Source organism: Nycticebus coucang, chromosome 3 (genome assembly GCF_027406575.1).
Source record: "Nycticebus coucang isolate mNycCou1 chromosome 3, mNycCou1.pri, whole genome shotgun sequence".
NCBI classification, from domain to species: Eukaryota; Metazoa; Chordata; class Mammalia; order Primates; family Lorisidae; genus Nycticebus; species Nycticebus coucang.
The window spans coordinates 22,069,987-22,096,194 of NC_069782.1; the positions used below are offsets into that span (position 1 = coordinate 22,069,987).

Here is a 26,208-nt window from a genome sequence, read left to right on the forward strand (position 1 = left end):
TTTTCCTGCTTGTACAATTACTGCACTGCATACCACCAACCAAAGAATAAAATAATGGCTTCTGAAGAGTTGGAAGGAAACTTAGAAGTTTGCTAGCACAGCCTCATAGTCCCAACAAGGAGTCATGAAATTATAGCCAAAATTCTTAACAATGAGAAAACACACCACCCCGTAAACCTTTCTGTTAAGTAGTTCTGATTGTTTGAACTTTTTCCTCCTATTAGTTAAAAACACATTAGTCCCTGATTTTTCATTCACATTACAATAGAGCTATTGTATCTCCTTCCAAGTCTTCTTTTTTCTAGGCTTAAATCTTTTTTCCTAAAAAAAAAAAAAAAAACATGGTTTCCAAAGTCATTGCCATTATTTATCATTTAGATGCACCCAATTTACCAAAGTTCCTCTTAAAATATGGCCACTTAAGTCAGCATGTTTCTGTCTACAAGTAAAGGAAAGTTCAACTGAAAGTATTACCCTAAAAGTAGTTTATTATTTCACTTAATACATTTCACTTAATACAGGGGGTGGTTCCAGATGCTTATTCATGTAATCAAGGACCTGGGTTCCTTCATTCATCTCTGCCATTCTCTGCCAATGTGAGGGATTTTTATCCTTTTACACTCATGGTTGCAAATAGCTCCTAGCAAAACCTCTTTAAACACAGACATATCAAAAGGCAGGAAAAAAGGGCATTCTTTCCTCACACATTTTCTTTTGAGTATGATTCCTTCCAGAAATCCCTTAGCAGACTGCTTTTACATCTCACTGTACTTAAATGCATTACATTCCTGCCTAAACCGTCCTTAGATGAATCACTCTGAGGGTAGTCTTGATTCTCCTGCCAGGTACGTGGCCAAACAGAGGAGAATACCAAGTTAAAACTGGGGCTCTGCCCTCTAGAAAGGCAGGAAAGAGGATAGTGTTGAACAGAATAATCTATGGTCTGTTAGTCTCCAAAACTGAGTACAGTTAGTGCCTAGCAATGTTTTGGTCAAAAAGGGGCCAAATCTATGGAAGGTAGTCCCATAAGATTATAGTGGAGATGAAAAATTTCTATCATTATGTTCTAGCCATTGCATATGCTTTGTAGCATAAAGCGTTACTGAAGGTGTTAGGGAGATGCTGGTGTAAATGTACCCACGGCTCTAGGAGGCTGCTCAAAGCATAGCAGGTGCAATTATAAATAGTAAATACCTAATACTTGACCCGGGACTGTGTTACTGGTTTATGCATTTACTATATGTAATAGACTTTTTATCATCATTATTTTGGAGTATATTCCTACTTACAGTTAAAAAAAAAAAGGAAATGACAGTTCCATGCAACTTCCCCCAAGACCTTCCTGTGGGATAGGTTGTAGACCTGGAAGACAGTGGTGATATCGATGATCCTGAGTGTAAACCTAGGCTAATGTGTGTCTTTGTGTCTTAGTTTTTAATTAAAAAGTATGAAAAGTAAAAATATATAAAATTTAAAAAACAGAAAAAGCTTATTGAATAAGAATATAATGAAAAGTATTTTTATGCAGTTGTACAATATATTTGTATTTTAAGCTGTGTTACTAAAAACAGTCAAAAAATTTAAAAGGAAGTATATAATATAAAGTTACAGTAAGCTAAGGTTAATTCATTATTGAAGAATGAAAAATGTTGTTGTTATGAATGTAGTGTAGCCTGAGTGTAGGGTAGAGTCGTAGGCCTTCACATTCACTCGCCACTCACTGACTTACCAGTGCAACTTCCACTCCCGCAACCTCCATTCATGGTAAGTGCAGATGTGCTGGGGTTTTTTTTAATCTTTTTTATCATTTTCACCATACCCTTTCTGTGTTTAGATACTATGGTATGCAGCACCGTAACATACTCTACAGGCTTGTAACCTAGATATTTAGGGTAGGTTATACCATCTAGAGTTGTGTAGGTACCTCCAGAATGTTCACACAACACTGAAATCGCCTAATGACATATTTCTCAAAATTATTCCTATCATTAAACAGAGTGTGAGTGTTCTTACACCATGCAGTCTGACTCAGAAGGGATATAATGGTTCTGTGGCATTCATTCATTTCCCAAACATGTTATTAAAACTGTGTGGCGGGCAGTGGGCCTGGTGTTGGAATACCAGCTACCTACCTCTGCCCACATGGATTCATCTAGTGGGGGAGGTAGAGAGACAGTTTCAATGTGACATGTTAAATGCCATAATGAGGTAAGGACATGTAACCTAGTCTTGGGAAATCAAAGAAGGCTTTTGAGAGGAGATGGCATCTATGCTGAAGTCCGACAGGTAAGTGTTACTTAACCACAGGTTAGAAGGTGCAAGGCAGAGAGCAGTTTGGGGAGAAGAGGTTTTGTCAGGGGGTGGTTGATCCAGGAGAATCGCAACTACTATTTAGTTGTAGTTGGATAAACTACTGAAAACTGGGTAGAGTGCTATGGCATCATAGCTCACAGCAACCTCAAGCTCTTGGGCACAAGCGATTCTCTTGCCTCAGCCTCCCAAGTAGCTGGTCTAGGCCGGGTCCACCAGCCTCCATGTATGTGGCCAGCGCCCAACCCACTGAACTACGGGCGCTGCCCTGGATATTTTTTCTTTTGGGGTAGTCTAAGAGCATATTTTCTTGGGTTTCAAGCACTTGTCCCACCCATATGTAATTTGTGCTGATTTGTAACCATCAGGACTTTTTTGTTTATTTGTTTGTTTGTTTTTTAAGTTTTTTTTTTCCAGAAGGATTTTGGCAACATCACACGCACTCGCCAATTAGGCAGAATAAGCTTCTACCCAACCTGAAAAGATATCTACTATATAAGTTCAGGCATCAAAGTGAAATCAAGTTGTCAATCATCAGAAAGGTGGGCACCCACATGTTGAGTTCCCTGTGCAGAAATTCGTTTTTCTGTCTTTGGATTGTTTCAGGCACATAAATAGTATGTTGCAGATGGGTCTTCTTAAGTGCCGTCCCACCAAATCCATTAAGGCATCATGTCCCTAGTGTGCACATTCATGCGGTTGCTTCACAGAAGGCCAAACCAAGGCCTTGGTTCTTCAGGTAGGAGAATGAATCCATGAGAATTCTGTCTCCACTTAGCTGTGTCAACTCTGAAACAACCTGCTGCTCGCCCAGGTCCAATGTGACTCTGAGAATGCCAGAGTCGGTGGAGATGGCAGTGGAGGAGGTGGTGGGAGCATCGCTAGCTCTGGCAGCAACTCCCTGGGGTCTGCCCCTGGGCCTCTTGTGATGCGTATGACTACCTCACTGCTGGATTCCTGCCCCTGCCTGCCTCACAGAGCACCAAGGGTGGGTGGTGCCAAGAGGACCGCAGCGGCAGCCAAGCGGCTGCTTCTAGGCACTTCTTGGTGGCAGTGGCACTATGTTAACAAAAAGTCCACCAATTGAGTCCCCACTCTGAGTTGCACTTGGGGCTCCTGGGAGATATTTGGATTGAAGCCTCTAGTGAGGCATCCCCCAGGCTCCTCCTTTATCATCTGAGATGTGAAGTTGAAAAGCCATTTACTCTCCTACAGGTTTCTCGTTACCAAAGATGGCTAAGGGGTTACAAGACTTCCCAAATCCATTTCCTTTTCCTCAAAAGGTTCAGGGACCTTGCTGTTGGGGGTCCGAGGTCCTAGTTCCCTGAACCCAGTTGACGGAGTTTGATTACTTGGCTGAACTAGAAAGTTCAACTGAGGCACATTGTCATCTTCAGGGTCTAAGGTGATTTTCATTCCAATCTGGCCGTGCTGTGCCACAGGCATCCAGCTGCAGTCTGCTTCCAGCTGTTGTTCTGGTGATCTTAACTCAGGGCTTAAATCATCTCAGGTCTCACTACATGCAGAATAATGTATGTTGATTACAAGTGTGTGTATTCAGCTTCTCGATTCTACAAGGTTTTGTGAGAGGTTGAGTTAGGTCCATTTCTCTGTAGGTATCCCCAATACCTAAAATAATGTTTTTCACTTTGAAAGAATTCAATAAATGCTTGTTATTATATAATACACTGTCGGGGTCCCACCCCGAGAGCAGCGTCTGCTGAGACCTGTGGAAACTGGCGGAGATCAACTGAAGAAATACAGAGTTAGACGTGCCGGTAAAGAAAGACAAGAGACATGGAGTGGAATGAAAAGTGGGAGCTCAGGATTTCATTGCCCATCGTGGGATTCCAGCAATGGCCCGTTTGTGGGTTTTTTTTCACCTTAATATGAATCATTCTATTTACTTCATTGTGTGTAGGCCAGGAGTCAGCAAATGTTTTTTGGTCAAGAGCCAAATTAAGTATTTTGTGGACTGTATGATCTCTGTTGCACCTACTTAGCTCTGCTGTCATAGAGTGAAATCAGTGACAGATGATATGTAAATGAAGGGGCATGGCTATGTTCTATAAAAGTTTATTTTTTAATTTAATTTAATTCAATTTTTTGGAGACAAGAGTCTTACTCTGTTGCCCAGGCTATAGTACCACAGCATCCGTCTAGCTCACTGCAACCTCAAAGTAGCTGGGACTACAGGCACCTGCCACAATGCCTGGCTTATTTTTCTATTTTTAGTAGAGACGGAGTCTCCCTCTTGCTCAGGTCTCAAACTCCAGCGTTCCAGCAATCTTCCAGCTCAGCTTCCCTAGTGCTAAGATTACAGGCATGAATCACTGTGCCTGGCCTTGTTTTCTCATATTATTAAAAAATAAAATCTTCTAGAAAACCTGAAAATTACTCTGCCAGTTGTTTTCAAATATTCTTTGTTGTCTTCTTCCATAATAATAGAATCCCAATTTTTATCTGGTTGCCTAAAAAAAAAAAAAACCCCACTATATATGTGTGTGTGTGTGTGTGTATGTATATTTATTATGCATATATATGCATGTACATACTGTATATTAATGAATAATATAATTCTAAGCCTCTTTTGCAGCTAAGGGTGGCCATGTGATCAAGTAGAAGAGTTATGTGCAACTTTGGAAGTTTCCTTAAAGAGACGGGCCTGTATTTACTTATTCCTTCTTTCTTCCTACCAGCTGGAACACTGACAGCAGGAAGATCAAGAGTGTGGTGCCCTGAATGCAAGTGAAGAAATCGTTTAAGAAGGAGGGAATGGCTGGCTATGTTAAATGCAGCTAAAAGGTCAAGGAGATGAAAAATAGGAGTTGACAATCAGATTTGACAATTTGGATGTGGTTGATGACCTTGAAAACAGCAGTCTGAATGCAGTAGTGTTCACAGTAGGGCTCAAAGAGAATAGAAGTCAAGAAGTTGTAGAGAATGAGCATAGATAGCTCTTTAAAAAAAAAAATCACTGGATTGGAATAGACAACTCTTAAGAATTTTATATTAAAAGGTAAGATAACCATATATTAACAATTCAAATTGAAACATATTTGAAAAGGGCACCATTAATAATTAAGCCAAGATTTAATTAATTAATAATCAAGCATAAACTAGAACTGTCATGACAAACTGGTATAAATGTCATTTTGTGATGGAGTGGAGAGAGAGAGGGCTGTGACTGGAAGGGAAGCTGGATCAAGAGTGTTGGTTGGTTTGTTCTTTTAATAAGGGGGCAATTATTAGCAAATGGGAATGATCTAGTAGAGAGGGAAAATTTTATAATAAAGGGGAAAGAGGATGAGAAAGAAGGGGTTGTATATAGTGCAAGGGCTGGTTTTAGCCAGGAGCACAGAGAGATGGCAGAGAATATTCTGACAAATGTGGAATAGGCTGGCTGATGTGCTCATGGGAGCTTGTGGAAATTCTTTGTGAAGTTTATTTTCTCATTGAAGTAGGTGGCGAGATCATTAGCGAAGATTGAAGATTAGGGATAAAGCATTGGAGATTTTAAGAGAAAGAAAATGTGAAATAGTTTTATTAGAGTAAGGAAGAATGAATGGGATGGAGAAATAATATGATCACCAAGCAGCATTAAGGTCCAATTACAGTTACATGTAATAAGCATGTGTTTAAGTGAAACCAGTCAACATAGTTCTCTGTGTTTTTTTTTTTTTTTTCTCTCCAGCCAGGTTTTGTCAGAGAGCACTGAAAACTGAATTTAATGATGTTTCATTGTTTATCCAAGTATAATAAAGAGAAAGGCAAGGGAATCCAGAGCATATGCAAGGGAATGATTTTATCATTTCACCATTTAATAATTTTCATCATGATTTTATCATTGAATCATATCTAATTTAACCTGATGTATTAGTTTCATAGGGCTGCTATAACAGAGTACCACAAACTGGGGAGGGATGAAAGATGAGATCAGGAAAGGTGATCAGGAAAGGTGATCAGATCAGTGCAAAGATTAATAGTTGGAGAGTGAGGGATATGTTAAGAGAACATAGCTTGCTGTTGAGACCAATGACATCTCTGACTTATTTCAAAGACCATAAATAGGGATATTTGTTCTTTTGTTTCCAGATGAAGCTAGTGGTGACAGTATGAGTTTTAAGGGAAGGAAAAGTGGGATCTTTGCATAGGATTTGCAAACTCATTTGAGTTTTGCTGGTGGATAGTGGGTGAAGGCTTGCAGGGAATGGTCTTACTCCAAACTTACAGACTATCTTATTTGATTTCTGCATAGCAATTATAAGTATTCACCAAGATCTTGTATGTTTATTTGCTTGTTGACATGTTGCCTTCCTTCTCTGGTAGAACATGCTTTGGGCCTGGGTTTTTTGGCTGCCTCGTTCATACTTATAGCACTGGTGCCTAAAACTGAGCGTGGCCCCTACCACTCAGTATTTGTTGACTGATGAAGACACCAAGATTCCATTTCCTCAAATCTATTGATGAGTTTAAAGGATTTCTAAGTTGGCTCTGAGATGGGTTAATTTAGTGGTTCACTAACGGACCTGCCTTTCTTCCATTTTTCTGGTTTGTCATGCTTGGGATCAACTTAGAGATTCTTATGTGAAGTAATAAATCTGCCCTTTTGTTTAGATTAGCGATTTTGGGTTTTCTATTTCTGGAGGTTGAAAATCTGCTGATACACAACTTCTATATGTTTTTAAATATGTTTGCATTTTTTAATATGTTGTTCTCTTGCTTCAGAGAAATAGGAGGTCAGCATGATTCTTATTCCTTTCAATATAACCTGTTCTTATTGACTGATTGCTAGCAATTTCTATTTAAAACTTACTTCAAAGTACGCGATAACTTGCTTTTTCGTTTCAAAATATTAAGAGAGTGTAAATGTTTTTATGACAGGAATATTTTGTTCAATGTTAAAGTTGGGACTTTTAGTGTTCCCATCACCTGTGTAGTGTTCACTGTACTGAATAGGTAGGTTTTTACCCCTCACCCCCTCCCACCCACCTTCTTGTATTCCAATGACCTTTACATCTCCTTGTACCTTTGTGTGCTCACTGTTTAGCTCCCAATTATTAGAGCTACATGTGGTGTTTTCTTTTTGTTTTTATTTATTTATTTATTTATTTTTTTATTAATTTATTTTTATTATTAAATCATAGCTATGTACATTAGTGCAATCAAGGGGTCCAACGTGCTGGTTTCATATACAATCTGAAATAATCTCATCAAACTGTTCAATGTAGCCTTCATGGCACTTTCTTAGTTATTGTATGTAGACATTTGTATTCTGCCTTTAGTAAGTTTCGCCTGTACCCATTCTAAGATGTACCGTAGGTGTGGCCCCACCCATTACCTTCCCTCCACCCTAACCTCCCCCCTCCCTTCCCCTTCCTTGGCCCTTTCCCCATATTCTTGTGCTATAGTTGGTTTATAGCCTTCATGTGAAAGCTATAAATTAGCTTCATAGTAGGGCTGACTACATTGGATAATTATTCTTCCATTCCTGAGATACGTTGCTAAGAAGAATATGTTCCAGCTCTGCTCCATCCATGTAAACATGAAAGAGGTAAAGTCTCCATCTTTCTTTAAGGTTGCATAATATTCCATGGTATACATGTACCACAATTTGCTAGTCCATTCATGGGTTGATGGGCACTTGGGCTTCTTCCATGACTTAGTGAATATGAATTGGGCTTCAATAAACATTCTGATACAGATGTCTTTGTTATATTGTGATTTTTGGTCTTCTGGGTATATACCTAGTAGAGGAATTATAGGATCGAATGGCAGGTCTATTTTTAGATCTCTAAGTATTCTCCAAACATCCTTCCAAAAGGAACGTATTAGTGTACATTCCCACCAGCAGTGTAGAAGTGTGCCCTTTTCTCCACATCCATGCCAACATCTCTGGTTTGGGGATTTTGTTATGTGGGCTCCTCTTAATGGGGTTAGGTGATATCTCAAAGTAGTTTTGATTTGCATTCCTCTGATGATTAAGGATGATGAGCTTTTTTTCATGTGTTTGTAGATCATGCGTCTGTCTTCTTTAGAGAAGTTTCTCTTCAAGTCCTTTGCCCACCCTGAGATGGGATCACTTGTTCTTTTCTTGCTAATACGTTTGAGTTCTCTGTGGATTCTGGTTATTAAACCTTTATTGGAGGTATAACCTGCAAATATTTTCTTCCATTCTGAGGGCTGTCTGCTTACTTTCCTTACTATGTTCTTGGCTGTGCAGAAGCTTTTTACTTTGATGAGATCCCAGTAATGTATTTTTGATACTGCTTCAGTTGCCTGGGGAGTCCTCCTCATAAAGTATTCACACAGGCCAATTCCGTCAATAGTTTTCCCTGCACTTTCTTCAAGTATTTTTGTAGTTTCATGTCTTAAGTTTAAATCTTTCATCCAGTGAGAGTCTATCTTAGTTAATGGTGAAAGGTGTGGGTCCAGTTTCAGTCTTTTACAGGTTGCCAGCCAGTTCACCCAGCACCATTTGTTAAAAAGGGAATCTTTTCCCCACTGAATGTTTTTAATTGTCTTGTCAAAGATCAAATAATGGTAAGTAGCTGGATTCATCTCTTGGTTCTCTATTCTGTTCCAGACATCTACCTCTCTGTTTTTGTGCCAGTACCATGCTGTTTTGATCACTATCGATTTATAGTAGTCTCAGGTCTGGTAGTGTTATTCCTCCTGCTTTGTTTTTATTTCTGAGTAATGTTTTGGCTATTCAAGGTTTTTTTCTGATTCCATATAAAATGAAGTATTATTTTTTCAAGGTCTTTAAAATATGACAATGGAATTTAATAGGAATTGCATTAAAATTATATATTGCTTTGGGTAGTATAGACATTTTAATGTTGATTCTTCCCAGCCTTGAGCATGGTATGTTTTTCCATTTCTTAACATCTTCAGCTATTTCTTTTCTTAAAGTTTCATAGTTATCTTTATAGAGATCTTTCACATCCTTTGTTAGGTATACTCCCAAATATTTCATCTTCTTTGGCATCTTCCTTGACTGTTTCTTCGGCATGGTTATTGTTGGTATATATAAAGGCTACAGATTTATGGGTGTTGATTTTGTAGCCTGAGACATTGCTGTATTCCTTGATCACTTCTAAAAGTTTCGTAGTAGAATCCCTAGTGTTTTCCTGATATATGATCAGGTCATCTGTGAAGAGTGAAAGTTTGATCTCTTCTGACCCTATGTGGATACCCTTGATCCTCTTTTCTTCCCTAATTACAATGGCTGAAACTTCCATTACAATGTTAGAGAGCAATGGAGACAATGGGCAACCTTGCCTGGTTCCTGATCTAAGTGGAAATGATTTCAGTTTAACTCCATTCAATATGACATTGGCTATGGGTTTGCTGTAGATGGCCTCTATCAGTTTAAGAAATGTCCCTTCCATACCAATTTTCTTAAGTGTTCTCATCATGAAGGGATGCTGGATATTATCAAAAGCTTTTTCTGCATCAATTGAAATTAATCATATGGTCCTTATTTTTTAGTTTGTTTATGTGCTGAATTACATTTATAGATTTACGTATATTGAACCAGCCTTGAGACCCTGGGATAAATCCCACTTGGTTGAGGTGTATAATTTTTTTGATGTGTTGTTGGATTCTGTTTGTTAGGATCTTATTGAATATTTTTGCATCAATATTCATTAGTGATATTGGTCTATAATTTTCTCTTCTTGTTGGGTCTTTCCCTGGTTTAGGGATCAAGGTGATGTTAGCTTTGTAGCATGTGTTGGGTAGTATTCCTTCTTTTTCTATATTTTGGAAGAGGTTTAGTTATATAGGTACTACTTCTTCTTTAAAGGTTTGGTAGAATTCTGATGTAAAGCCATCTGGTCCTGGGCTTTTCTTTTTAGGGAGATTTTGTATAGTTGATGCTATTTCAGAACTTGATATAGGCATGTTCAACATTTCCACTTCGTTCTGGCAGATTTGGTATAGTTGATGCTATTTCAGAACTTGATATAGGCCTGTTCAACATTTCCACTTCGTTCTGGCTAAGTCTTGGTAGGTGGCGTACTTCCAAGTATTGGTTGATTTTTGTATTTCTGAGAGTAGAGTTTCTTGTAATATTCATTAAGAATTTTTTGAATTTCTGAGGGGTCTGTTGTTATTTTGTCTTTGTCATTTCTGATTGATGAGATTAGAGATTTTACTCTTTTTTTCCTGGTTAGGTTGGCCAAAGAGTTCTCTATTTTATTGATCTTTTCAAAAAACCAACTTTTGGATTTATTGATCTGTTTTATAATTCTTTTGTTTTCAATTTCATTTAATTCTTCTCTGATTTTAGTTATTTCTTTTCTTCAGCTGGGTTTGGGGTTGGAATTTTCTTCCTTCTCCAGTTAGTTGAGATGTCCCATTAAGTTATTAATTTCCTCTCTTTCCATTTTCTTGAGGAAGGCTTGCAGTGCTATAAATTTCCCTCTTAGGACTGCCATTGCAGTATCCCAGAGGTTCTGATAATTTGTGTCTTCATTGTTGTTTTGTTCCAAAAATTTGGTGATTTCCTTCTTAATCTCGTCTATAACCCATCTATCCTTCAGCATAAGGTTATTTAGCTTTCATGTTTTTGTATGGGTATGCAGATTCCAGTTGTTATTGAGTTCAACTTTTATTCCATGATGGTCTAAGAAGATGCAAGGAATAATTTCTGTTTTTAAAAATTTGCTGAGGTTGGATTTGTGGCCTCGGATGTGGTCAATTTTGGAGTATGTTCCATGGGCTGATGAGAAGAATGTGTATTCAGTTTTGTTGGGATGAAATGTTCTGTAGATGTCTGTTACGTCCAGATGTTGAATGGTTAAGTTTAAATCTAGAATTTCTTTGCATAGCTTCTTTTTGGAGGATCTATCCAGCACTGCTAGAGGGGTGTTAAAAATCTCCAACTACTATGGAACTGGAGGAAATCAAGTTGCTCATGTCTGTTAGAGTTTCTCTTATAAATTGAGGTGCATTCTGGTTGGGTGCCTAAATATTAATAATTGAAATCTCATCATATTGAGTATTACCTTTAACAAATATGGAGTGTCCATTCTTATCCTTCCTTATTTTGGTTGGTTTTAAGCCTATTGTGTCTGCGAATAGGATTGCAACGCCTGCTTTTTCTGCTTTCCATTCGCCTGGAGGATAGATGACTATCCGTTCACCTTGAGTCTATATTTGTCTTTTAATGTAAGATGAGATTCTTGTATGCAGCAGATATTGGGTTTGTGTATCCAGTTAGCCAACCTGTGCCTCTTTAGAAGATAATTTAAACCATTCACATTAATTGAGAATATCGATAAGCCTTGTGAGGGTCCGGTGGACATTTTTAATCCTTTTCTACTGTGGAAGTTGGAATTTGATCAAAATTTTCTGAGTGGGTTTACTTTTGTGGTGGAGGATTACTCTGGTCTTTATGGAGGATATGTCTGAGAATATCCTGGAGAGCTGGTTTAGTTATGGCAAATTTCTTCAACATATGAATGTCGTTAAAGTATTTAATTTCACCGTCATAAATGAAACTCAGTTTACCTGGATACAGGATCCTGGGTTGAAAGTTATTTTGTTTTAGGAGATTAAGAGTTTTTTTTTGTTTTGTTTACATACTTTATTTTTTGCACAAAGTGAGTCAAGTTTATAAGAATGCCCCCCACCCAGTGTGTACCATACCTAATAGTTATGAATTGATCCACTCCCTTCTCCCTGATTTCTTTCTTTTTTATTTTTTATTTATTTATTTTTATTATTATTATTATTTTTATTAAATCATAGCTGTATACATTGATATGATCATGGGGCATCATTGACTAGCTTCACAGAGCGTTTGACACACTTTCATCACACTGGTTAACATAGCCTTCCTAGCATTCTCTCAGTTACTGTGCCAAGACACTTACATTCCACATTTACCAAGTTTCACATATACTCTTGTAAGATGCACTGCTGGTGGGCGGCACCTGTGGCTCAGTCGGTAAGGCGCCTGCCCCATATACCGAGGGTGGTAGGTTCAAACCCGGCCCCGGCCAAACTGCAACCAAAAAAATAGCCAGGCGTTATGGCGGGCACCTGTAGTCCCAGCTACTTGGGAGGCTGAGGCAAGAGAATCGCCTAAGCCCGGGAGTTGGAGGTTGCTGTGAGCTTTATGGCACTCTACCGAGGGCCATAAAGTGAGACTCTGTCTCTACAAAAAAAAAAAAAAAAAAAAAGATGCACAGCTGGTATAATCCCACCAATCCCTTTCCATCTACCCCCCTCCCCCCTCCTTCCCCTCCCTTTCTCCCTTCCCTCTATTCTTAGGTTATAACTGGGTTATAGCTTTCATGTGAATGCCCTAAATTAGTTTCATAGTAGGGCTGAGTACATTGGGTACTTTTTCTTCCATTGTTGAGATACTTTACTAAGAAGAATATGTTCCAGCTCCATCCATGTAAACATGAAAGAGGTAAAGTCTCCATCTTTCTTTAAGGGTGAATAATATTCCATGGTGTACATATACCACAATTTATTAATCCATTCGTGGATCGATGGGCTCTTGGGCTTTTTCCATGACTTAGCAATTATGAATAGGGCTGCAGTAAACATTCTGGTACAAATATCTTTGTTATGATGTGATTTTTGGTCTTCTGGGTATATGCCCAGTAGAGGAATTACAGGATTGAATGGCAGATCTATTTTTAGATCTCTAAGTGTTCTCCATATCTCTTTCCAAAAGGAATGTATTAATTTGCATTCCCACCAGCAGTGCAAAAGTGTTCCCTTTTCTCCACATCTGTGCCAACATCTCTTATCTTGGGATTTTGCGATATAGGCTAGTCTCACTGGAGTTAGATGATATCTCAAAGTAGTTTTGATTTGCATTTCTCTGATGGTTAAAGATGGTGAGCATTTTTTCATATGTCTGCAGGCCGCACACCTGTCTTCTTCAGAGAAGTTTCTCTTCAAATCCCTTGCCCAGCCTGCGATGGGATCCCTTGTTCTTTTCTTGCTAATGTGTTTGAGTTCTCTGTGGATTCTGGTTATTAAACTTTTGTCGGAGACATAACCTGCAAATATCTTCTCCCATTCTGAGGGCTGTTTGCTTGCTTTACTTACTGTGTTCTTGGCTGTGCAGAAGCTTTTTAGTTTGATCAAGTCCCAGTAGTGTATTTTTGAAGCTGCTTCAATTGCCTGGGGGGTCCTCCTCATAAAATACTCGCCCAGACCCATTTCTTCAAGGGTTTTCCCTGCACTTAGGAGATTAAAAGTTGATGACCATTCTCTTCTAGCTTGAAAGGTTTCATCAGAGAGATTTGCACTTATTGTAATAATCTTCCCCTTGTAGGTGATGGTTTTGTTTCGTCTGGCTGCTTTCAGAATTTTCTCCTTCATATTAACTTTTAGTGAAATTGATTATGATGTGTCTGGGGGATGTCTTATTTGGGTTGAGACATGCTGGGGTTCTGAAACTTTGTGCTATCTGAATTTCAGAATCTCTTGGCATGTGTGGAAAATTCTCTTTCATAATTTCATGGAGAAGGGCCTCTGTGCCTTACAAGGGATTCCAATGAGGCGAATATTAGCCTTCTTTGAATTATCCCAGAGCTCTGTGAAAGAATGATTCATTTTTGCTTTCCATTTCTCTTCCTTTTTGAGAATTTGGGAGCGTTCAAAGGCTTTGTTTTCAATGTCAGAAATTCTTTCTTCTGCTTGCTCCACTCTGTTACTGAGGGATTCTACTGTATTTTTCATATCTTTGAGGGCTGCAAATTCTTGCTTCAGTGTGTCAAAATCTTTGGTGGTTTTGTCTTTAAATTCATTAAATTCTTGAGACAACTTTTGAATTTCTCCTCGAATTTCTAATTCCGACTTTTGAATTGCTCCTCAAATTTCTAATTCCAAATTTTCCTCCATTCTATTAATCTTGTTTGCAATTCAAATTCTGAATTCGATTTCTGACATCTCGGCCAGCTGTTTATGAATGGAATCTTCAGTTACATCTGCCATATCTTTCCTTGGGGAAGGGGGGTTGATCTATTCTGGTATTCATGTTACCAGATTTTTTCTGCTGATTCCACCCTATGATTGTTTTACACCGTTTGATTTTTCCCCTGGAGCTTTGTTGAGGACCTGTACAGTGCTATGGCCTGAGAAACTGGGGACCTGTTTGGTGTGGTGGTGCTAAGTGGTTCTGTCCTGTTTTCAGCTGGTCTCTGTTCAACCCTAGTGAAACACTTACTCTGGGTTGAAGTCTCAGCTGTGGATAAATGCAATTAAGTCACCCTCCCCCCACCCCATAGACAACAATTGGAAAATAAAATCAAACCTTCCTTCTACCACACACCCAGGGCACCACCTGAATAGTCCTTGGGCGATTGGCTCACTTCAAAAGGTCCAAATCAATTGTCTCAGTCAGCACCTGTCTCAGGTGGGAGAGTTTAAAAGTTCTCTGGCAGCTGGATCGCAGGGGTCTGGTGACTAGTCAGATATGGCTTGTTCCAGTGCTCTGTGGAGTCAGGAGGACCCACCCAGCAAATAGATAAGTCTCGGAAGATTGATGCCTCCTTCCCCACCTTGCACCTCTGTCACACCCAGTCACTGATAGCCCTGCAGGGCTGTGACCCTGTTGCCTCTAGTGAACAGATACTCCAGGGGTTTGCACTTGCCTGAATCATAAGGAAATCTATTTCTGTTCAGCCAAGCTGCTGCGCTCTTCCTCTATCTAGCAGTGGGATGTGAGGCCTGACAACCCTCGGGTGCTTGATGGAGGCTGGGGGGTGTTCACTCAGTTCCAGCCCTGCCCCTGATTTATGTTACTGAGAGAACAGAACAACTTTGCGGGAATTTGTTTCTGTCCTTGCTAAATTCCCCTGCAGAAGAGAAGCTGTTTTAAGTTCCCAGAGCCTGCGCTTCAGGCCCTGTCTTTGCTCCTGCAGGTTTGTATTCAGTTAGCTGTCAGTTCTAGCCTCCTGTCTTCCTTTGTCTATAGGCTGACAATCCCCTGAGGGCTGGGTGTGTCTTAGGCTCACTAAAGTGGTCCTCTGGGTCAGCCCCGCCCTTGGAACTTCCTGGCTCTACACATGCGTTTCTAGTCCCCGCACTCCACCCAGGTCAGTACCACCTCAGGGAAACCCTTTACTTATGGGGCCTGTGTTTCCATCCCAGATGTGTTCCGTGGTGGTTGCCACCTGAGTTGATGCCTGGCCTCCTCTGGTTGCCCAGGGAGACAGGAATATCCGGGAGTGAGCCCTGTTATTGCCAAAAGATTGCTGCTGCTCTGCGCCTCGGGGCACCACTGCTCCAGTGTGGTTCCCTCTCAGTCGACCATCCTCCCCTCACTCTGTGCTGCAGAGTTAGCACTGACCAGTTGCAGTTTAGGCCCTGTCCACACCCCTTGAGAAATCACCCAAGAATCTGGACTCCTGGGGGACAGGCCTCCAGACGTCAGAATGAGAGTGGAGGGGAGTGCTGGGAGCTCAGATTTGCAGGTAGAGAATATCTACAGTTTTATACAGTTTTATGCCTGGCAGGAGAACGCCGTGGCACCCTAGTAGGGGAGGCCAGTTTTTAGAGGGTCTCTCCCGTGGAGTGTAGTGGGAGGACCTTTGAACTCTGCTCGTTTGTTTATGGGGCACTCCGAGCCGTTCTCATGAGGGAGGCGACTCCCGTCCGCTTGGTGATGGATTTTGTACCTTTTCTTTGTATCCTTGGGGTCACAGCTTGCCTTAGAGGGGTTGATGTGCGTTCTTCAACCTTTTCTTTTGGTGCAGCTGTAATCCACCAGGTTACTTGCTAAATTTCTGTCCTTTAACTCTCCTTCTGGACAGGAGCCTCTGTAGAAAGCTGGCTTCAGTCAGCCATCTTGTCTTCGGTCCCCCTACATGTGGTGTTTTTACATTCTTGAGATACTTCATATAGGATACTGGTCTTCAGTTCCAACCATGTTGCTGCAAAACAGCATTTCATTACTTTTTTACAGCTAGGTAGTACTCCATTTTATATTTTCTTAATCCACTCATGAACTGATTAGCACTTAAATTGATTCCACATCTTTGCAACTGTGAATTGTGCTACTATAAACGTTTGATTATAGGTGCTTTTTGGATAAAATGATTTATTTTCTTTTCCATAGATACCCAGTACTGGCATTGCTAGGTCAAATGATAAGCCTACATTTATTTCTTTGAGGAATCTCCATACAGTTTTCCATAGAGGTTGTACTACTTTGCAGTCCCATCAGTAGTGTATAAATGTCCCCTTATCTCTACATCTACACCAGCAGCTATTGTTTTTATGACTTTTTAATAATAGCTTTTTTGACAGGGGTAAGATGGTATCTCATTATCATTTTAATTTGCATTTCCCTGATGATTAGTGATATGGAGTATTTCTTCATATCTTTCTTGGCCATTTGTCTATCTTCTTTTGAAAAACGTCTGCTCATGTCTGCTTTCTACTTTTTGTGAGGTTGTTTTTTTCTTGCTGATTTGTTTGAGTTCTTCGGAGAGTCTGTATATTAACCCTTTATCAGATGTGTGTGTGAATATTATCTCACATTCTGTAGGTGGTTTATTTACTTTACTAATTATTTCCTTTGCCATACAAAGTTCTTAAATTTAATCATGTAATTATGTATTTATTTTTGTTACTGCTGTATTTGCCTTTGGGTGTCTTAACCTTATAGTCCGGTGGTTCTCAACCTTTCTAATGCTGCGACTCTTTAATACAATTCCTCATGTTGTGGTGACCCCCAACCATAAAATCATTTTCGTTGCTACTTCATAACTGTAATTTTGCTACTGTTATGAATCGTAATGTAAATATCTGATATGCAGGATGTATTTTCATTGTTACAAAGGGTTCATGACTCACAGGTTGAGAACCGCTGATATAGTCACTTTGTTTTACTATCAAAATTGTTCTAATTATGTTTTTGTACCCATAACCATTTCCACTTTATCCTCCCCTCCTCCTCCACTACCCTTTCCAGACTTTGGTAACCATCATTCTACACTCTGTTGGCAGAGAACAATTGTTTTTAATATTTAGCTCCCACATACGAGTGAGAACGTGTGAGATTTGTCTTTCTGTATTTGGCTTATTTCACTTAACATATGTTCTCCAGACCCATTCATGCTGTTGCAAATGGCAGGATTTCATTCTTTTTTGTGGCTGAATAATAAATAATATTCCATTGTGCCTATGTACCACAATTTCTTTTTTTTAATTAAATCATAGCTGTGTACATTAATGCTGTACCACAATTTCTTTATCCATTCATCTGCTGATGGACACTTCGGTTGATTCCAAAACAGAGTTATTGTTAACTGTGCTGCAATAAACATGGGAGTGCAGATATCTTTTCTATATACAGAATTGCCTTCATTTGGCTGTACACAGCAGTGGGATCGCTGTGTCATAAAGTAATACTATTTTTAGTTTTATAAGGAACTTTTATGTTGTTTTCCATAGCAGAAGCACTAATTTACATTCTCACCAACAGTGCTCAAGAGTTTCCCTCTCTCCCTATTTTCACCAGCATTCACTATTGTGTGTCTTTTTCATAAAAGCCATTTGTTTTTTGTTTGTTTGTTTAGAGACAGGTCTCACTTTTGCTCAGGCTGATCTTGAACCCATGAGCTCAAGCTGTAATCCAGGGTACTAGGATTATAGGTGTGAGCCACCACAACCAGCCTGGACATTTTTTCTTTTCTAGAGACAGATCTCACCCTGTCACTCTGGGTAGAGTACCCTAGTGTCATAGCTCACAGCAACCTCAAACCCTTTTGCTTGAGCAATCTTCTTGCCTCAGCCTCCCAAATAGCTTGAACTATAGTCATGAATCTCCATGCCTGGCTTTTTTTTCTATTTTTAGTAGAGACGGGGGGTTGCTCTTGCTCAAGCTGGTCTCAAACTTGTGAGCTCAGGTGACCCACCTGCCTCAGCCTTCCAGAGTGCTAGGATTACAGGTGCGAACTACACCATTTTCAGTTGGGTTGAGATAACTCATTGTAGTTTTAATTTGCATGTCACTGATTACTAATGATGGCAAGCATTTTTTCCTATACTCGCTGGCCATTTGTATGTCTTCTGTTGAGAAATGTCTATTCAGATCCTTTGCCCATTTTAAAATCAGATTATTTGATTTTCTCCTATTGAATTGTTAGAGTTCCTTATATGTTATAGTTATTAATCTCATTAGATAGGTCGTTTTGCCAATATTTTATCTCATTCTGTACATTGTTCACTTTCTTGATTGTTTCCTTTGCTGCACAGAAGCTTTTTGCTTGATGTGTTCACATTTGTACAGTTTTGCTTTGGTTGCTTGTGCTTTCGGGTTACTACTCAAGAAATCATTGCCCAGACCAATGTCCTGAAACATACCCCCAATGTTTTTTTTACTATTATAGTTCCATAGTTTCAGGTCTTAGATTTAAATCTTTAATAAATTTTGATTTGATTTTTATATACACATATGGTGAGCGATAAGAGTCTAGATTCATTTTTCTGCATATGGCTATCCAGTTTTTCCAGCACTGTTTATTGAAGAAACCATTCCCACTCTATGTTCTTGGCACCTTTGTTGAAGATAAGTTCACTACAGACATGTGGATTTATTTCTAGGTTCTCTATTCTGTTCCATAGGCCCACATGTCTGTTTTTATGCCAATGTCATGCTGTTTTGGTTACTACAGCTCTGTAGTATAATTGGAAGTCAAGTAATGTAATTTCTTCAGTTTTTTTTATTTGCTCAAAATGGATTTGGGTATTCTGTGTCTTTTGTGGTTCCTGATAAATTTTAGGATTGTTTTTTCTATTTCTGTGAAGAATGTCATTGGTATTTTGATGGGGATTGCATTGGAACTGTACATTGCTTTGGAGAGTATGGATGTTTTAACTATTGATTCTTCCAATCTATAATCATGGAATATGTTGTTATATTTTGTGTTCTGCTTAATTTCTTTCATCAAGGTTCTATGGTTTTCATTATAGAGATCTTTCATTTCTTTGATTTAGTTTATTCCTATATATTTTATTTTATTTTTTGCTGTTGTAAATTGGATTACTATGGTTTCTTTTTCATATTGTTTACTGTTGGCATATAGAAATGCTACTGATTTTTGTATATTGATTTTTGAATCCTACAACTTTACTGAATTTATCAGTTCTAATAGTTTCTTTGTGGAGTCTTTAGGTTTCTTTAGTTATAAAATTCTATCATCTGCAAATGAGGATAATTTGACATTTTTCTTCCCCATTTGGTTGCTCTTTCTTTTTTTTTTCTAATTGTTCTAGCTAGAACTTCCAATACTATATTGAGTGACAGTCGTGAAAGTGAACATCCTTGTCTTATTTCAGATCTTAGAGGAAAGACTTTCAGTTTTTCTTCATTCAGGATGCTATTCACTGTGGTTCTACAATATATAGCTGTTATTGTGTTGAATTAAGTTGCCTCTATATCCATGAGTGCATTAATCCATTCATGAGGGCAGAGCCCTTATGGTCCAATCACCTCTTAAAGACCCCATCTCTCAGTACTGCCACATTGGGGATTAAGTTTCACCATGAGCTTTTGAGGGGACATTAAAACCATAATATATGGTTACATTATCTAATATTATGTTTTTACTTGTGGATATAATTCATTTGTGGTTGAAGGCTTGAACCAGTCAAGGGAATACATGTGCTCTTGCTGTGCTTTTATTGTCCCATAATGTTTGTTTAACTCTCTTAAAATTGAAAAGTATTCTTATTGGCAAATATATAATGAATGCAGCAGTTATTAGCAGACTAGCAGTAGTGAGGTTTTATCCATTTTTTGTTTTTGGTGTTGTGATTTGGACATGAACCAAGATTGCTGCAGCCACAAATCAGTAGTTTATTCTCTCAAGCAACAGGATTTTCCCTTCTAACTTTTTTTTTGATCCAATAAAAAAGTCAAAATGATTTAATTACTATTTTGTTTTAAAATGTGAGGTAAAAATACACTTTATAGAAAGTTGAATTGTCCTTGTTTACCAGTTATTATATTTCTTTATTTGTTTATTTTATTTATTTTTTAGAGACAGTGTCTGACTTCATCACCCTTGGTAGAGTGCTATGGCATCACAGCTCACAGCAACCTCCATCTCTTGGGCTTAGGTGATTCTCTTGCTTCAGCCTCCCGAGTAGCTGGGACTACAAGAGCCTGCTACAATGCCTGGCTATGTTTTGTTGCAGTTTGGGTGGGCCGGGTTTGAACCAGCCACCCTTGGCATATGGGGCTGGCGCCCTACTCACTGAGCCACAGGCGTCGCCCCAATTATTAGATTTAAAGTTTGATAAATTGTATGCTTCAGTGTAAGATAGTGAACATATTTATTTTTCTCCAAATATTATCCTGTTCTGAAGGATTAAAAATGACAGGATTCATAAATATAGACATATAGATAGAACAGAATTGAGAGTCCAAAATGAATTTATACTTGTGTGATAAATTGATTTACAGTAAAGATGCCAGAAAAATTCAATGAAAAAAATAGTCTTTCAATAAATGGTTTTTTGTTAACTCTATATCCACATGGAAAAGAAATTTTGATAGATTTTTCGCATCATATACCAACATTAATTCAAAATGTATCATTGTCCTAAATATAAAGGCAAAACCACAAATGTATTCTAGAACAAAGTGTAGGAGAAAAATCTTTGTGATCTTAGGATAAGATACAAAAAGCATAAACTATAAATGAAAAATTTGATAGTCTTCACAAAAATTAACATCTTTCAGTTGTTGAAACCATTAAGAAAATTAAAAATCAAGATACAGCTTGCAAGAAAATATGTGCAAAATGTTCATCTGACAAAACATTAGCATCCAGATCCATTGAAAACTTTTACAATTCAGTAATAATAATATAAATGACTCAATTTGAAAAATCAGGCAAAAGATTTGTACAAACACTTAAGACTCAACCTCAATGGCCACTAGGGAAATGTAAATTAAAACCACAGTGAGATAATACTACACATCTTTTATAATATACATATATGTATAGGTGTACACATACTTTTTTTTTGAGATAGGGGCTTGCTCTCTTGCTCAGACTGAAATACACAACCACAACTCACTGCAACCTCAAACTCTAGGGCTCAAGCGATCCTTCGGCTTCTGCCTCCCAAGTAGCTGGGACTACAGGCTCATACCACCATACCTAGCTGATTTTTCAATTTTTTTGTAGAGATGGGGTCTCCCTATGTTGCCCAGGCTGGTCTCAAACTCCTGAGCTCAAGCGATCTTCTCATCTTGGCCTAAGAGCCACCATGCCCAGCCTTGAATATCACTTTTTTTCATTAAAAATTTTTATTGTTATTATTGTTCCAAAAGAGACTATAAAATGCCTATAGAAACATTGAAAAATCTCTCTAAAACCCTAGACTGATAATCTTCTGTGATTTACAAGTGAGAATGTTAGATTTTACATTTAGAATATACTTAGAATTTCTGAATAATTTGAATAGAAATTTACTAGAATAAGAACATCAAACCTTGAAGATTTTATATTTAACCCAAATTTAAGCTTTTGAAAGCTACACATTTCTTGATAAGGACAGCTCACCAAGGAACTTGATTCTGCCACTAATGATGAGGCTGACCTGCAGGGCAGAGGTGTATATATATGTTAGACCAGCTGGGCCCTTCCATACAACTGATCAAAGTGGTCTTCTCTTATTTATTCCCTTATGTTCATAATAAAAGTACAAATGGTAAAAGATGTAAATTGCACAGAAGGATCTAAAATAACAAGTAAATTTCCTTTTCTCCCATAACACAGCAAATCTGGTATTGTCAAAGTACTTAGTAACATGAGTAAGTCAACTTTGGAGTCTCTTTAACTGAAAATAATTTTTAGTCCTCTGGAACTGTATTGATCACCTTATATATATTACCTCTGTTATAGAGGAAAGTCATGCAGTCTTCTCCTTAAAAAAAAAAAAAAATTAAAAAGCAACATGCACACACTGCTCAGAGAAGATGGCCATGCCCAGGCAGCACCTCAGACTCCTCTGGATCTAGTTGCGGCTCCAGAGAGTCCGTTGCATCACGCAGAAGCGCTGGCTGTAGGAGCTCGGCCTGAATGCCTCGGATCCTTCTCGCCAGTTGCACATCCTTTGGGAAAAGAGTAATTCGGCCAGCAAGTAAGGTGAGAAGCTCAGCATCTTCCAAGAGATGAACTAGAAATGCTTCTGCTGCCTCTTGGAGGGCCAACAGGGCCTGGCTTGCCAATTGAAGTCCACACCACGAGTGAATTTACTACATATTTCTCTTGTCAGGCGGCCGAAGGGGGTTTTCCTTAACGAGAGTTTGTGCTCTTCGGAAGTTTTCGAATCTCCTTTAACCAAAGGCCCTCCTCTGACCATGTTGACGGGAGGAAGTGCCTGGGAAGGGCACCGCTGCGTCTCCGGCGCGGCCCGGCCGAGGGTCCCGGCCACCAGCCCCACGGCTGTGAGCGCTCGGACTTCCAGGTCCGGGGCGAGAGACTGGAGTCTGCGGGAGGCCGGGAGAGCACCTGTCTGCGAGCCGCGGAGGAGTCGGCTTCCGGTTAACACCTGCGCCAGCTCCCAGCCTTGACTATCTTAATGCCAAGTGCTGGTGAGGATACAGTACAGTCGAGGCACTCACGTTGCTGGTCGGGATGCAAACTTCTATTGGAAAAAAGTTTGGCAGTGTCTTAAAAATGGAAGCATAGATAATTCTGTGCACTTTCCTCGCGCGTCTTCCTTTCTGCTGTCTTTCCCTGCCACTGTAGTGGTGCGCGTGAACGTCCTGGCCGATGCCCTTAAGAACACCAGCAGTGCTGGCAAGACAAGCAAAGGCCAGGTGCTTGTGGGGCCTTGCTCCAAAGTCGTCCACGGCTTTCTAACTGATGATGAAGCATGGTTACATTGGCGAATTTTAAATCATCGATGATCACAGAGCTGGGAAAATTGTGAGCCTCACAAGCAATTTAAACACATGTGGAGTGATCAGCCCCAAATTTGATGTACAACTCGAGGATCTAGAAAAATGGCAGAATAACCTGCTCCAATCCTACCAGCTTGGTTTCATTGCACTGGCAACTTCAGCTGGCATCATGGATATGAAGAAGCAAGAATGAAATGCACAGGAGGGGAAATCCTGGGATTCTTTTTCTAGGGATATAATATATACTTAAAAATAAAATGCCTCAATGGAAAAAAAAAAAAAGAAAACGTATACCTACTACACGACCCAGCAATTCTGCTCCTAGATGTTTACTTAAGAGAAATGAAAATATATGTATGTTCATGTAAATGATTTTATACAAATGTTCATAGCAACATTATTTGTTTTTATTTATTTATTTATTTATTTTTGTAGAGACAGAGTCTCACTGTACCGCCCTCGGGTAGAGTGCCGTGGCGTCACACAGCTCACAGCAACCTCTAACTCTTGGGCTTACGCGATTCTCTTGCCTCAGCCTCCCAAGCAGCTGGGACTACAGGTGCCCGCCACAACGCCCGGCTATTTTTCTGTTGCAGTTTGGCCGGGGATGGGTCCGAACCCGCCACCCTCTGCATATGGGACCGGCGCCCTACTCACTGAGCCACAGGCGCCGCCCATAGCAACATTATTTGTAACAATAGAAACAAACAGCCATCAACTGGGAATGTATAAACAAAACGTAGCATATACATTCAGCATAGCACAACTCTGCAAATGAAACAGAAGAAACTACTGATATTCAGAACAATGGATAAACGTCAAAAATGTCATGGTAAGTAAAGGAAGTCACACTCAAGAGATATCAAATAAGAATGTGAAATTCTGGAAAAGGTAAAAGTATAACAGCAGAGTGCAAACAGCAAATAGGTGCTGAGGTTAGGGGAATGACTGCAGCCAGGCATGAGGCAATTTTAGGGGGTGATTAAAGCATTCTAAAACTCGATTCTGGTGGTAGTTGCCCAACTCTATACATTTACTAAAACTCATACAACTTTACACTTAAAATGAGTGAATATTATGGGATATAAATTATGCTTTGATAATGGTTTTAAAGGTATAGACATTAAACCTTAGGGTGGGTTCTCTTCTAAAAAGATAAAGAATTGCCATTCAGCAAATAAATTATTCCTAATGAGCATCAGTTAACAACTTATTTTCCAGGAAATGTAATTGTCTTTATTCAGTGCAGTTTCAAAATACATAATAATGTTGTAAATAATTTGATAGCTATCATGATTTGAGTGCTGGACTATGAACTGTGGGATTACTCATTTAGTATAACAGTAAAATTTCTAGTGGAACTCCATTTATTTTCAGTTTATTTGTCCCTTTATATCATATGTCTGTAACATATTCAGCAATGTGTAAGTAACCAAAAAATGTATTTGTACAGTTGATTTAGGGAGCACAGTGTCTCTACAATAAAATTGTAAATATATCCTTAAGGTTTAAGTGCAGGACAACTCATTATGAACAATATTGTACATTATTTGCCCAAAATGAATAGTTTATGCCAAACATAAAAATGTATAAATAAATCTACACTGAGCTATTTATTATGTTTCATCATCTTTGCTGCCGCTATCATTACCATAATCATCCAATGTCAGAATAAAAATACATTTTTATTTCTGATTCTGAACCAAAACTTTCAATCATATGACTTTAGGAGCAGTCCAAAAGAATGACATTTCTGTTAACAAAGAAACGAGCACATTGCCAACAATCAATAAAGCGTTTCACAAATGGTTTTCTGGAATAATAGTTTACCGCAGTAGAGGTCATTTAAGAAGAAGTATAACAGTCATTTAAGATCTAAATTAATTTCCAGAGCTATATATACTATATATACTTTTCCCTTTTAACTAAATATAACAGATTAATTTGTAAAATGGCCTTACCTTTAAAATGCCATTTATTCTATGAATATTGTCTTGAAAGAAGTCAATTTTGTCTCTTAGATCAAAATATAAAGCAAGCTTAAAGAATTAGGGGAAATGTGTGAAATCTGTTTGGTCCTATAAGGTGGCACCTCTGCTAGGTCTTTCTCCCAAAACGTTAGTGCTATGAACTGAATTGTGTCTCCCACCCACCCAAATCCATATGTTGAAGCCTTAAACCTCAATGTGACTGTATTTAAAACTGGAGCCCATAAAGAGGTTGGTAAGGTTAAATAAAGTCATAAGGGTGGGGCCCTGATTCAATAGGGTTAGTGTCCTTTTAAGAAGAGCTACTGAAGAGCTTGCTCTATCTCCCCACACACACTCAGAGAAAAGGCAATGTGAGGACACAGTGAGAAGGCAGCTGTCTGCAAGTCAGACAGTCATAACCAGAAAGCAAATTTGTTGGCATCTGGATCTTGGACTTTCAGCCCCCAGAACAGTGAGAAAATAAATGAATTTCTGTTGTTTAAGCCACCCAATCTATGGGATTTTGTTATTGCAGTCTGAGCTAATGCAATTAGTTAATGGAGCTTAATGTACTAAAACAAACTATAAATTTAATCTTTCAGAATATTGCCCTGATCTTGTTTTCACTTAACATACTTTCTTCCCTGTAAAGTACTACCTAGTTAAAAAACATTATAGTTAATGGTTCCAATTTCTGGTCCCCTGGATGGTATGCAATGAAAGCAGGTGATTCTTAAATCACTAATATTTATTCTAAATTATTATTATTTTTTTTTTGGCTGATACCTAGGAGCTTAATTGATAGCACAGCAGTATTTGAAAAAATTTATCAGAGGCCAGGCAAGATGGCTCTGCCTATAATCCCAACACTCTGGGAGGCCAAGGCAGATGGATTGTTTGAGCTCAGGAGTTCAAGACCAGCCTGAGCAAGAGCCAAACCCCATCTCTACTAAAAACAGAAAACCTAGACAGGTGTTGGTGGTACCTGTAATCCCAGGCAAGAGGGTTGCTTGAGCCCAGGAG

The 26,208-nt window shown here is 38.9% G+C and overlaps 1 protein-coding gene across 1 annotated transcript in view; it reads left to right on the forward strand.

The window, feature by feature from the left end:
* The window catches only part of BLTP3B (bridge-like lipid transfer protein family member 3B), a 93,571-nt gene extending 88,489 nt beyond the window's left edge, over window positions 1–5,082 (forward strand). The window contains exon 22 of the mRNA XM_053583124.1: window positions 5,010–5,082. Within this exon, the coding sequence (XP_053439099.1) occupies window positions 5,010–5,021 (12 nt within the window). The 3' untranslated portion in view covers window positions 5,022–5,082. The remainder of the gene's footprint in view (window positions 1–5,009) is intronic.
* Window positions 5,083–26,208: the final 21,126 nt, after the last annotated feature.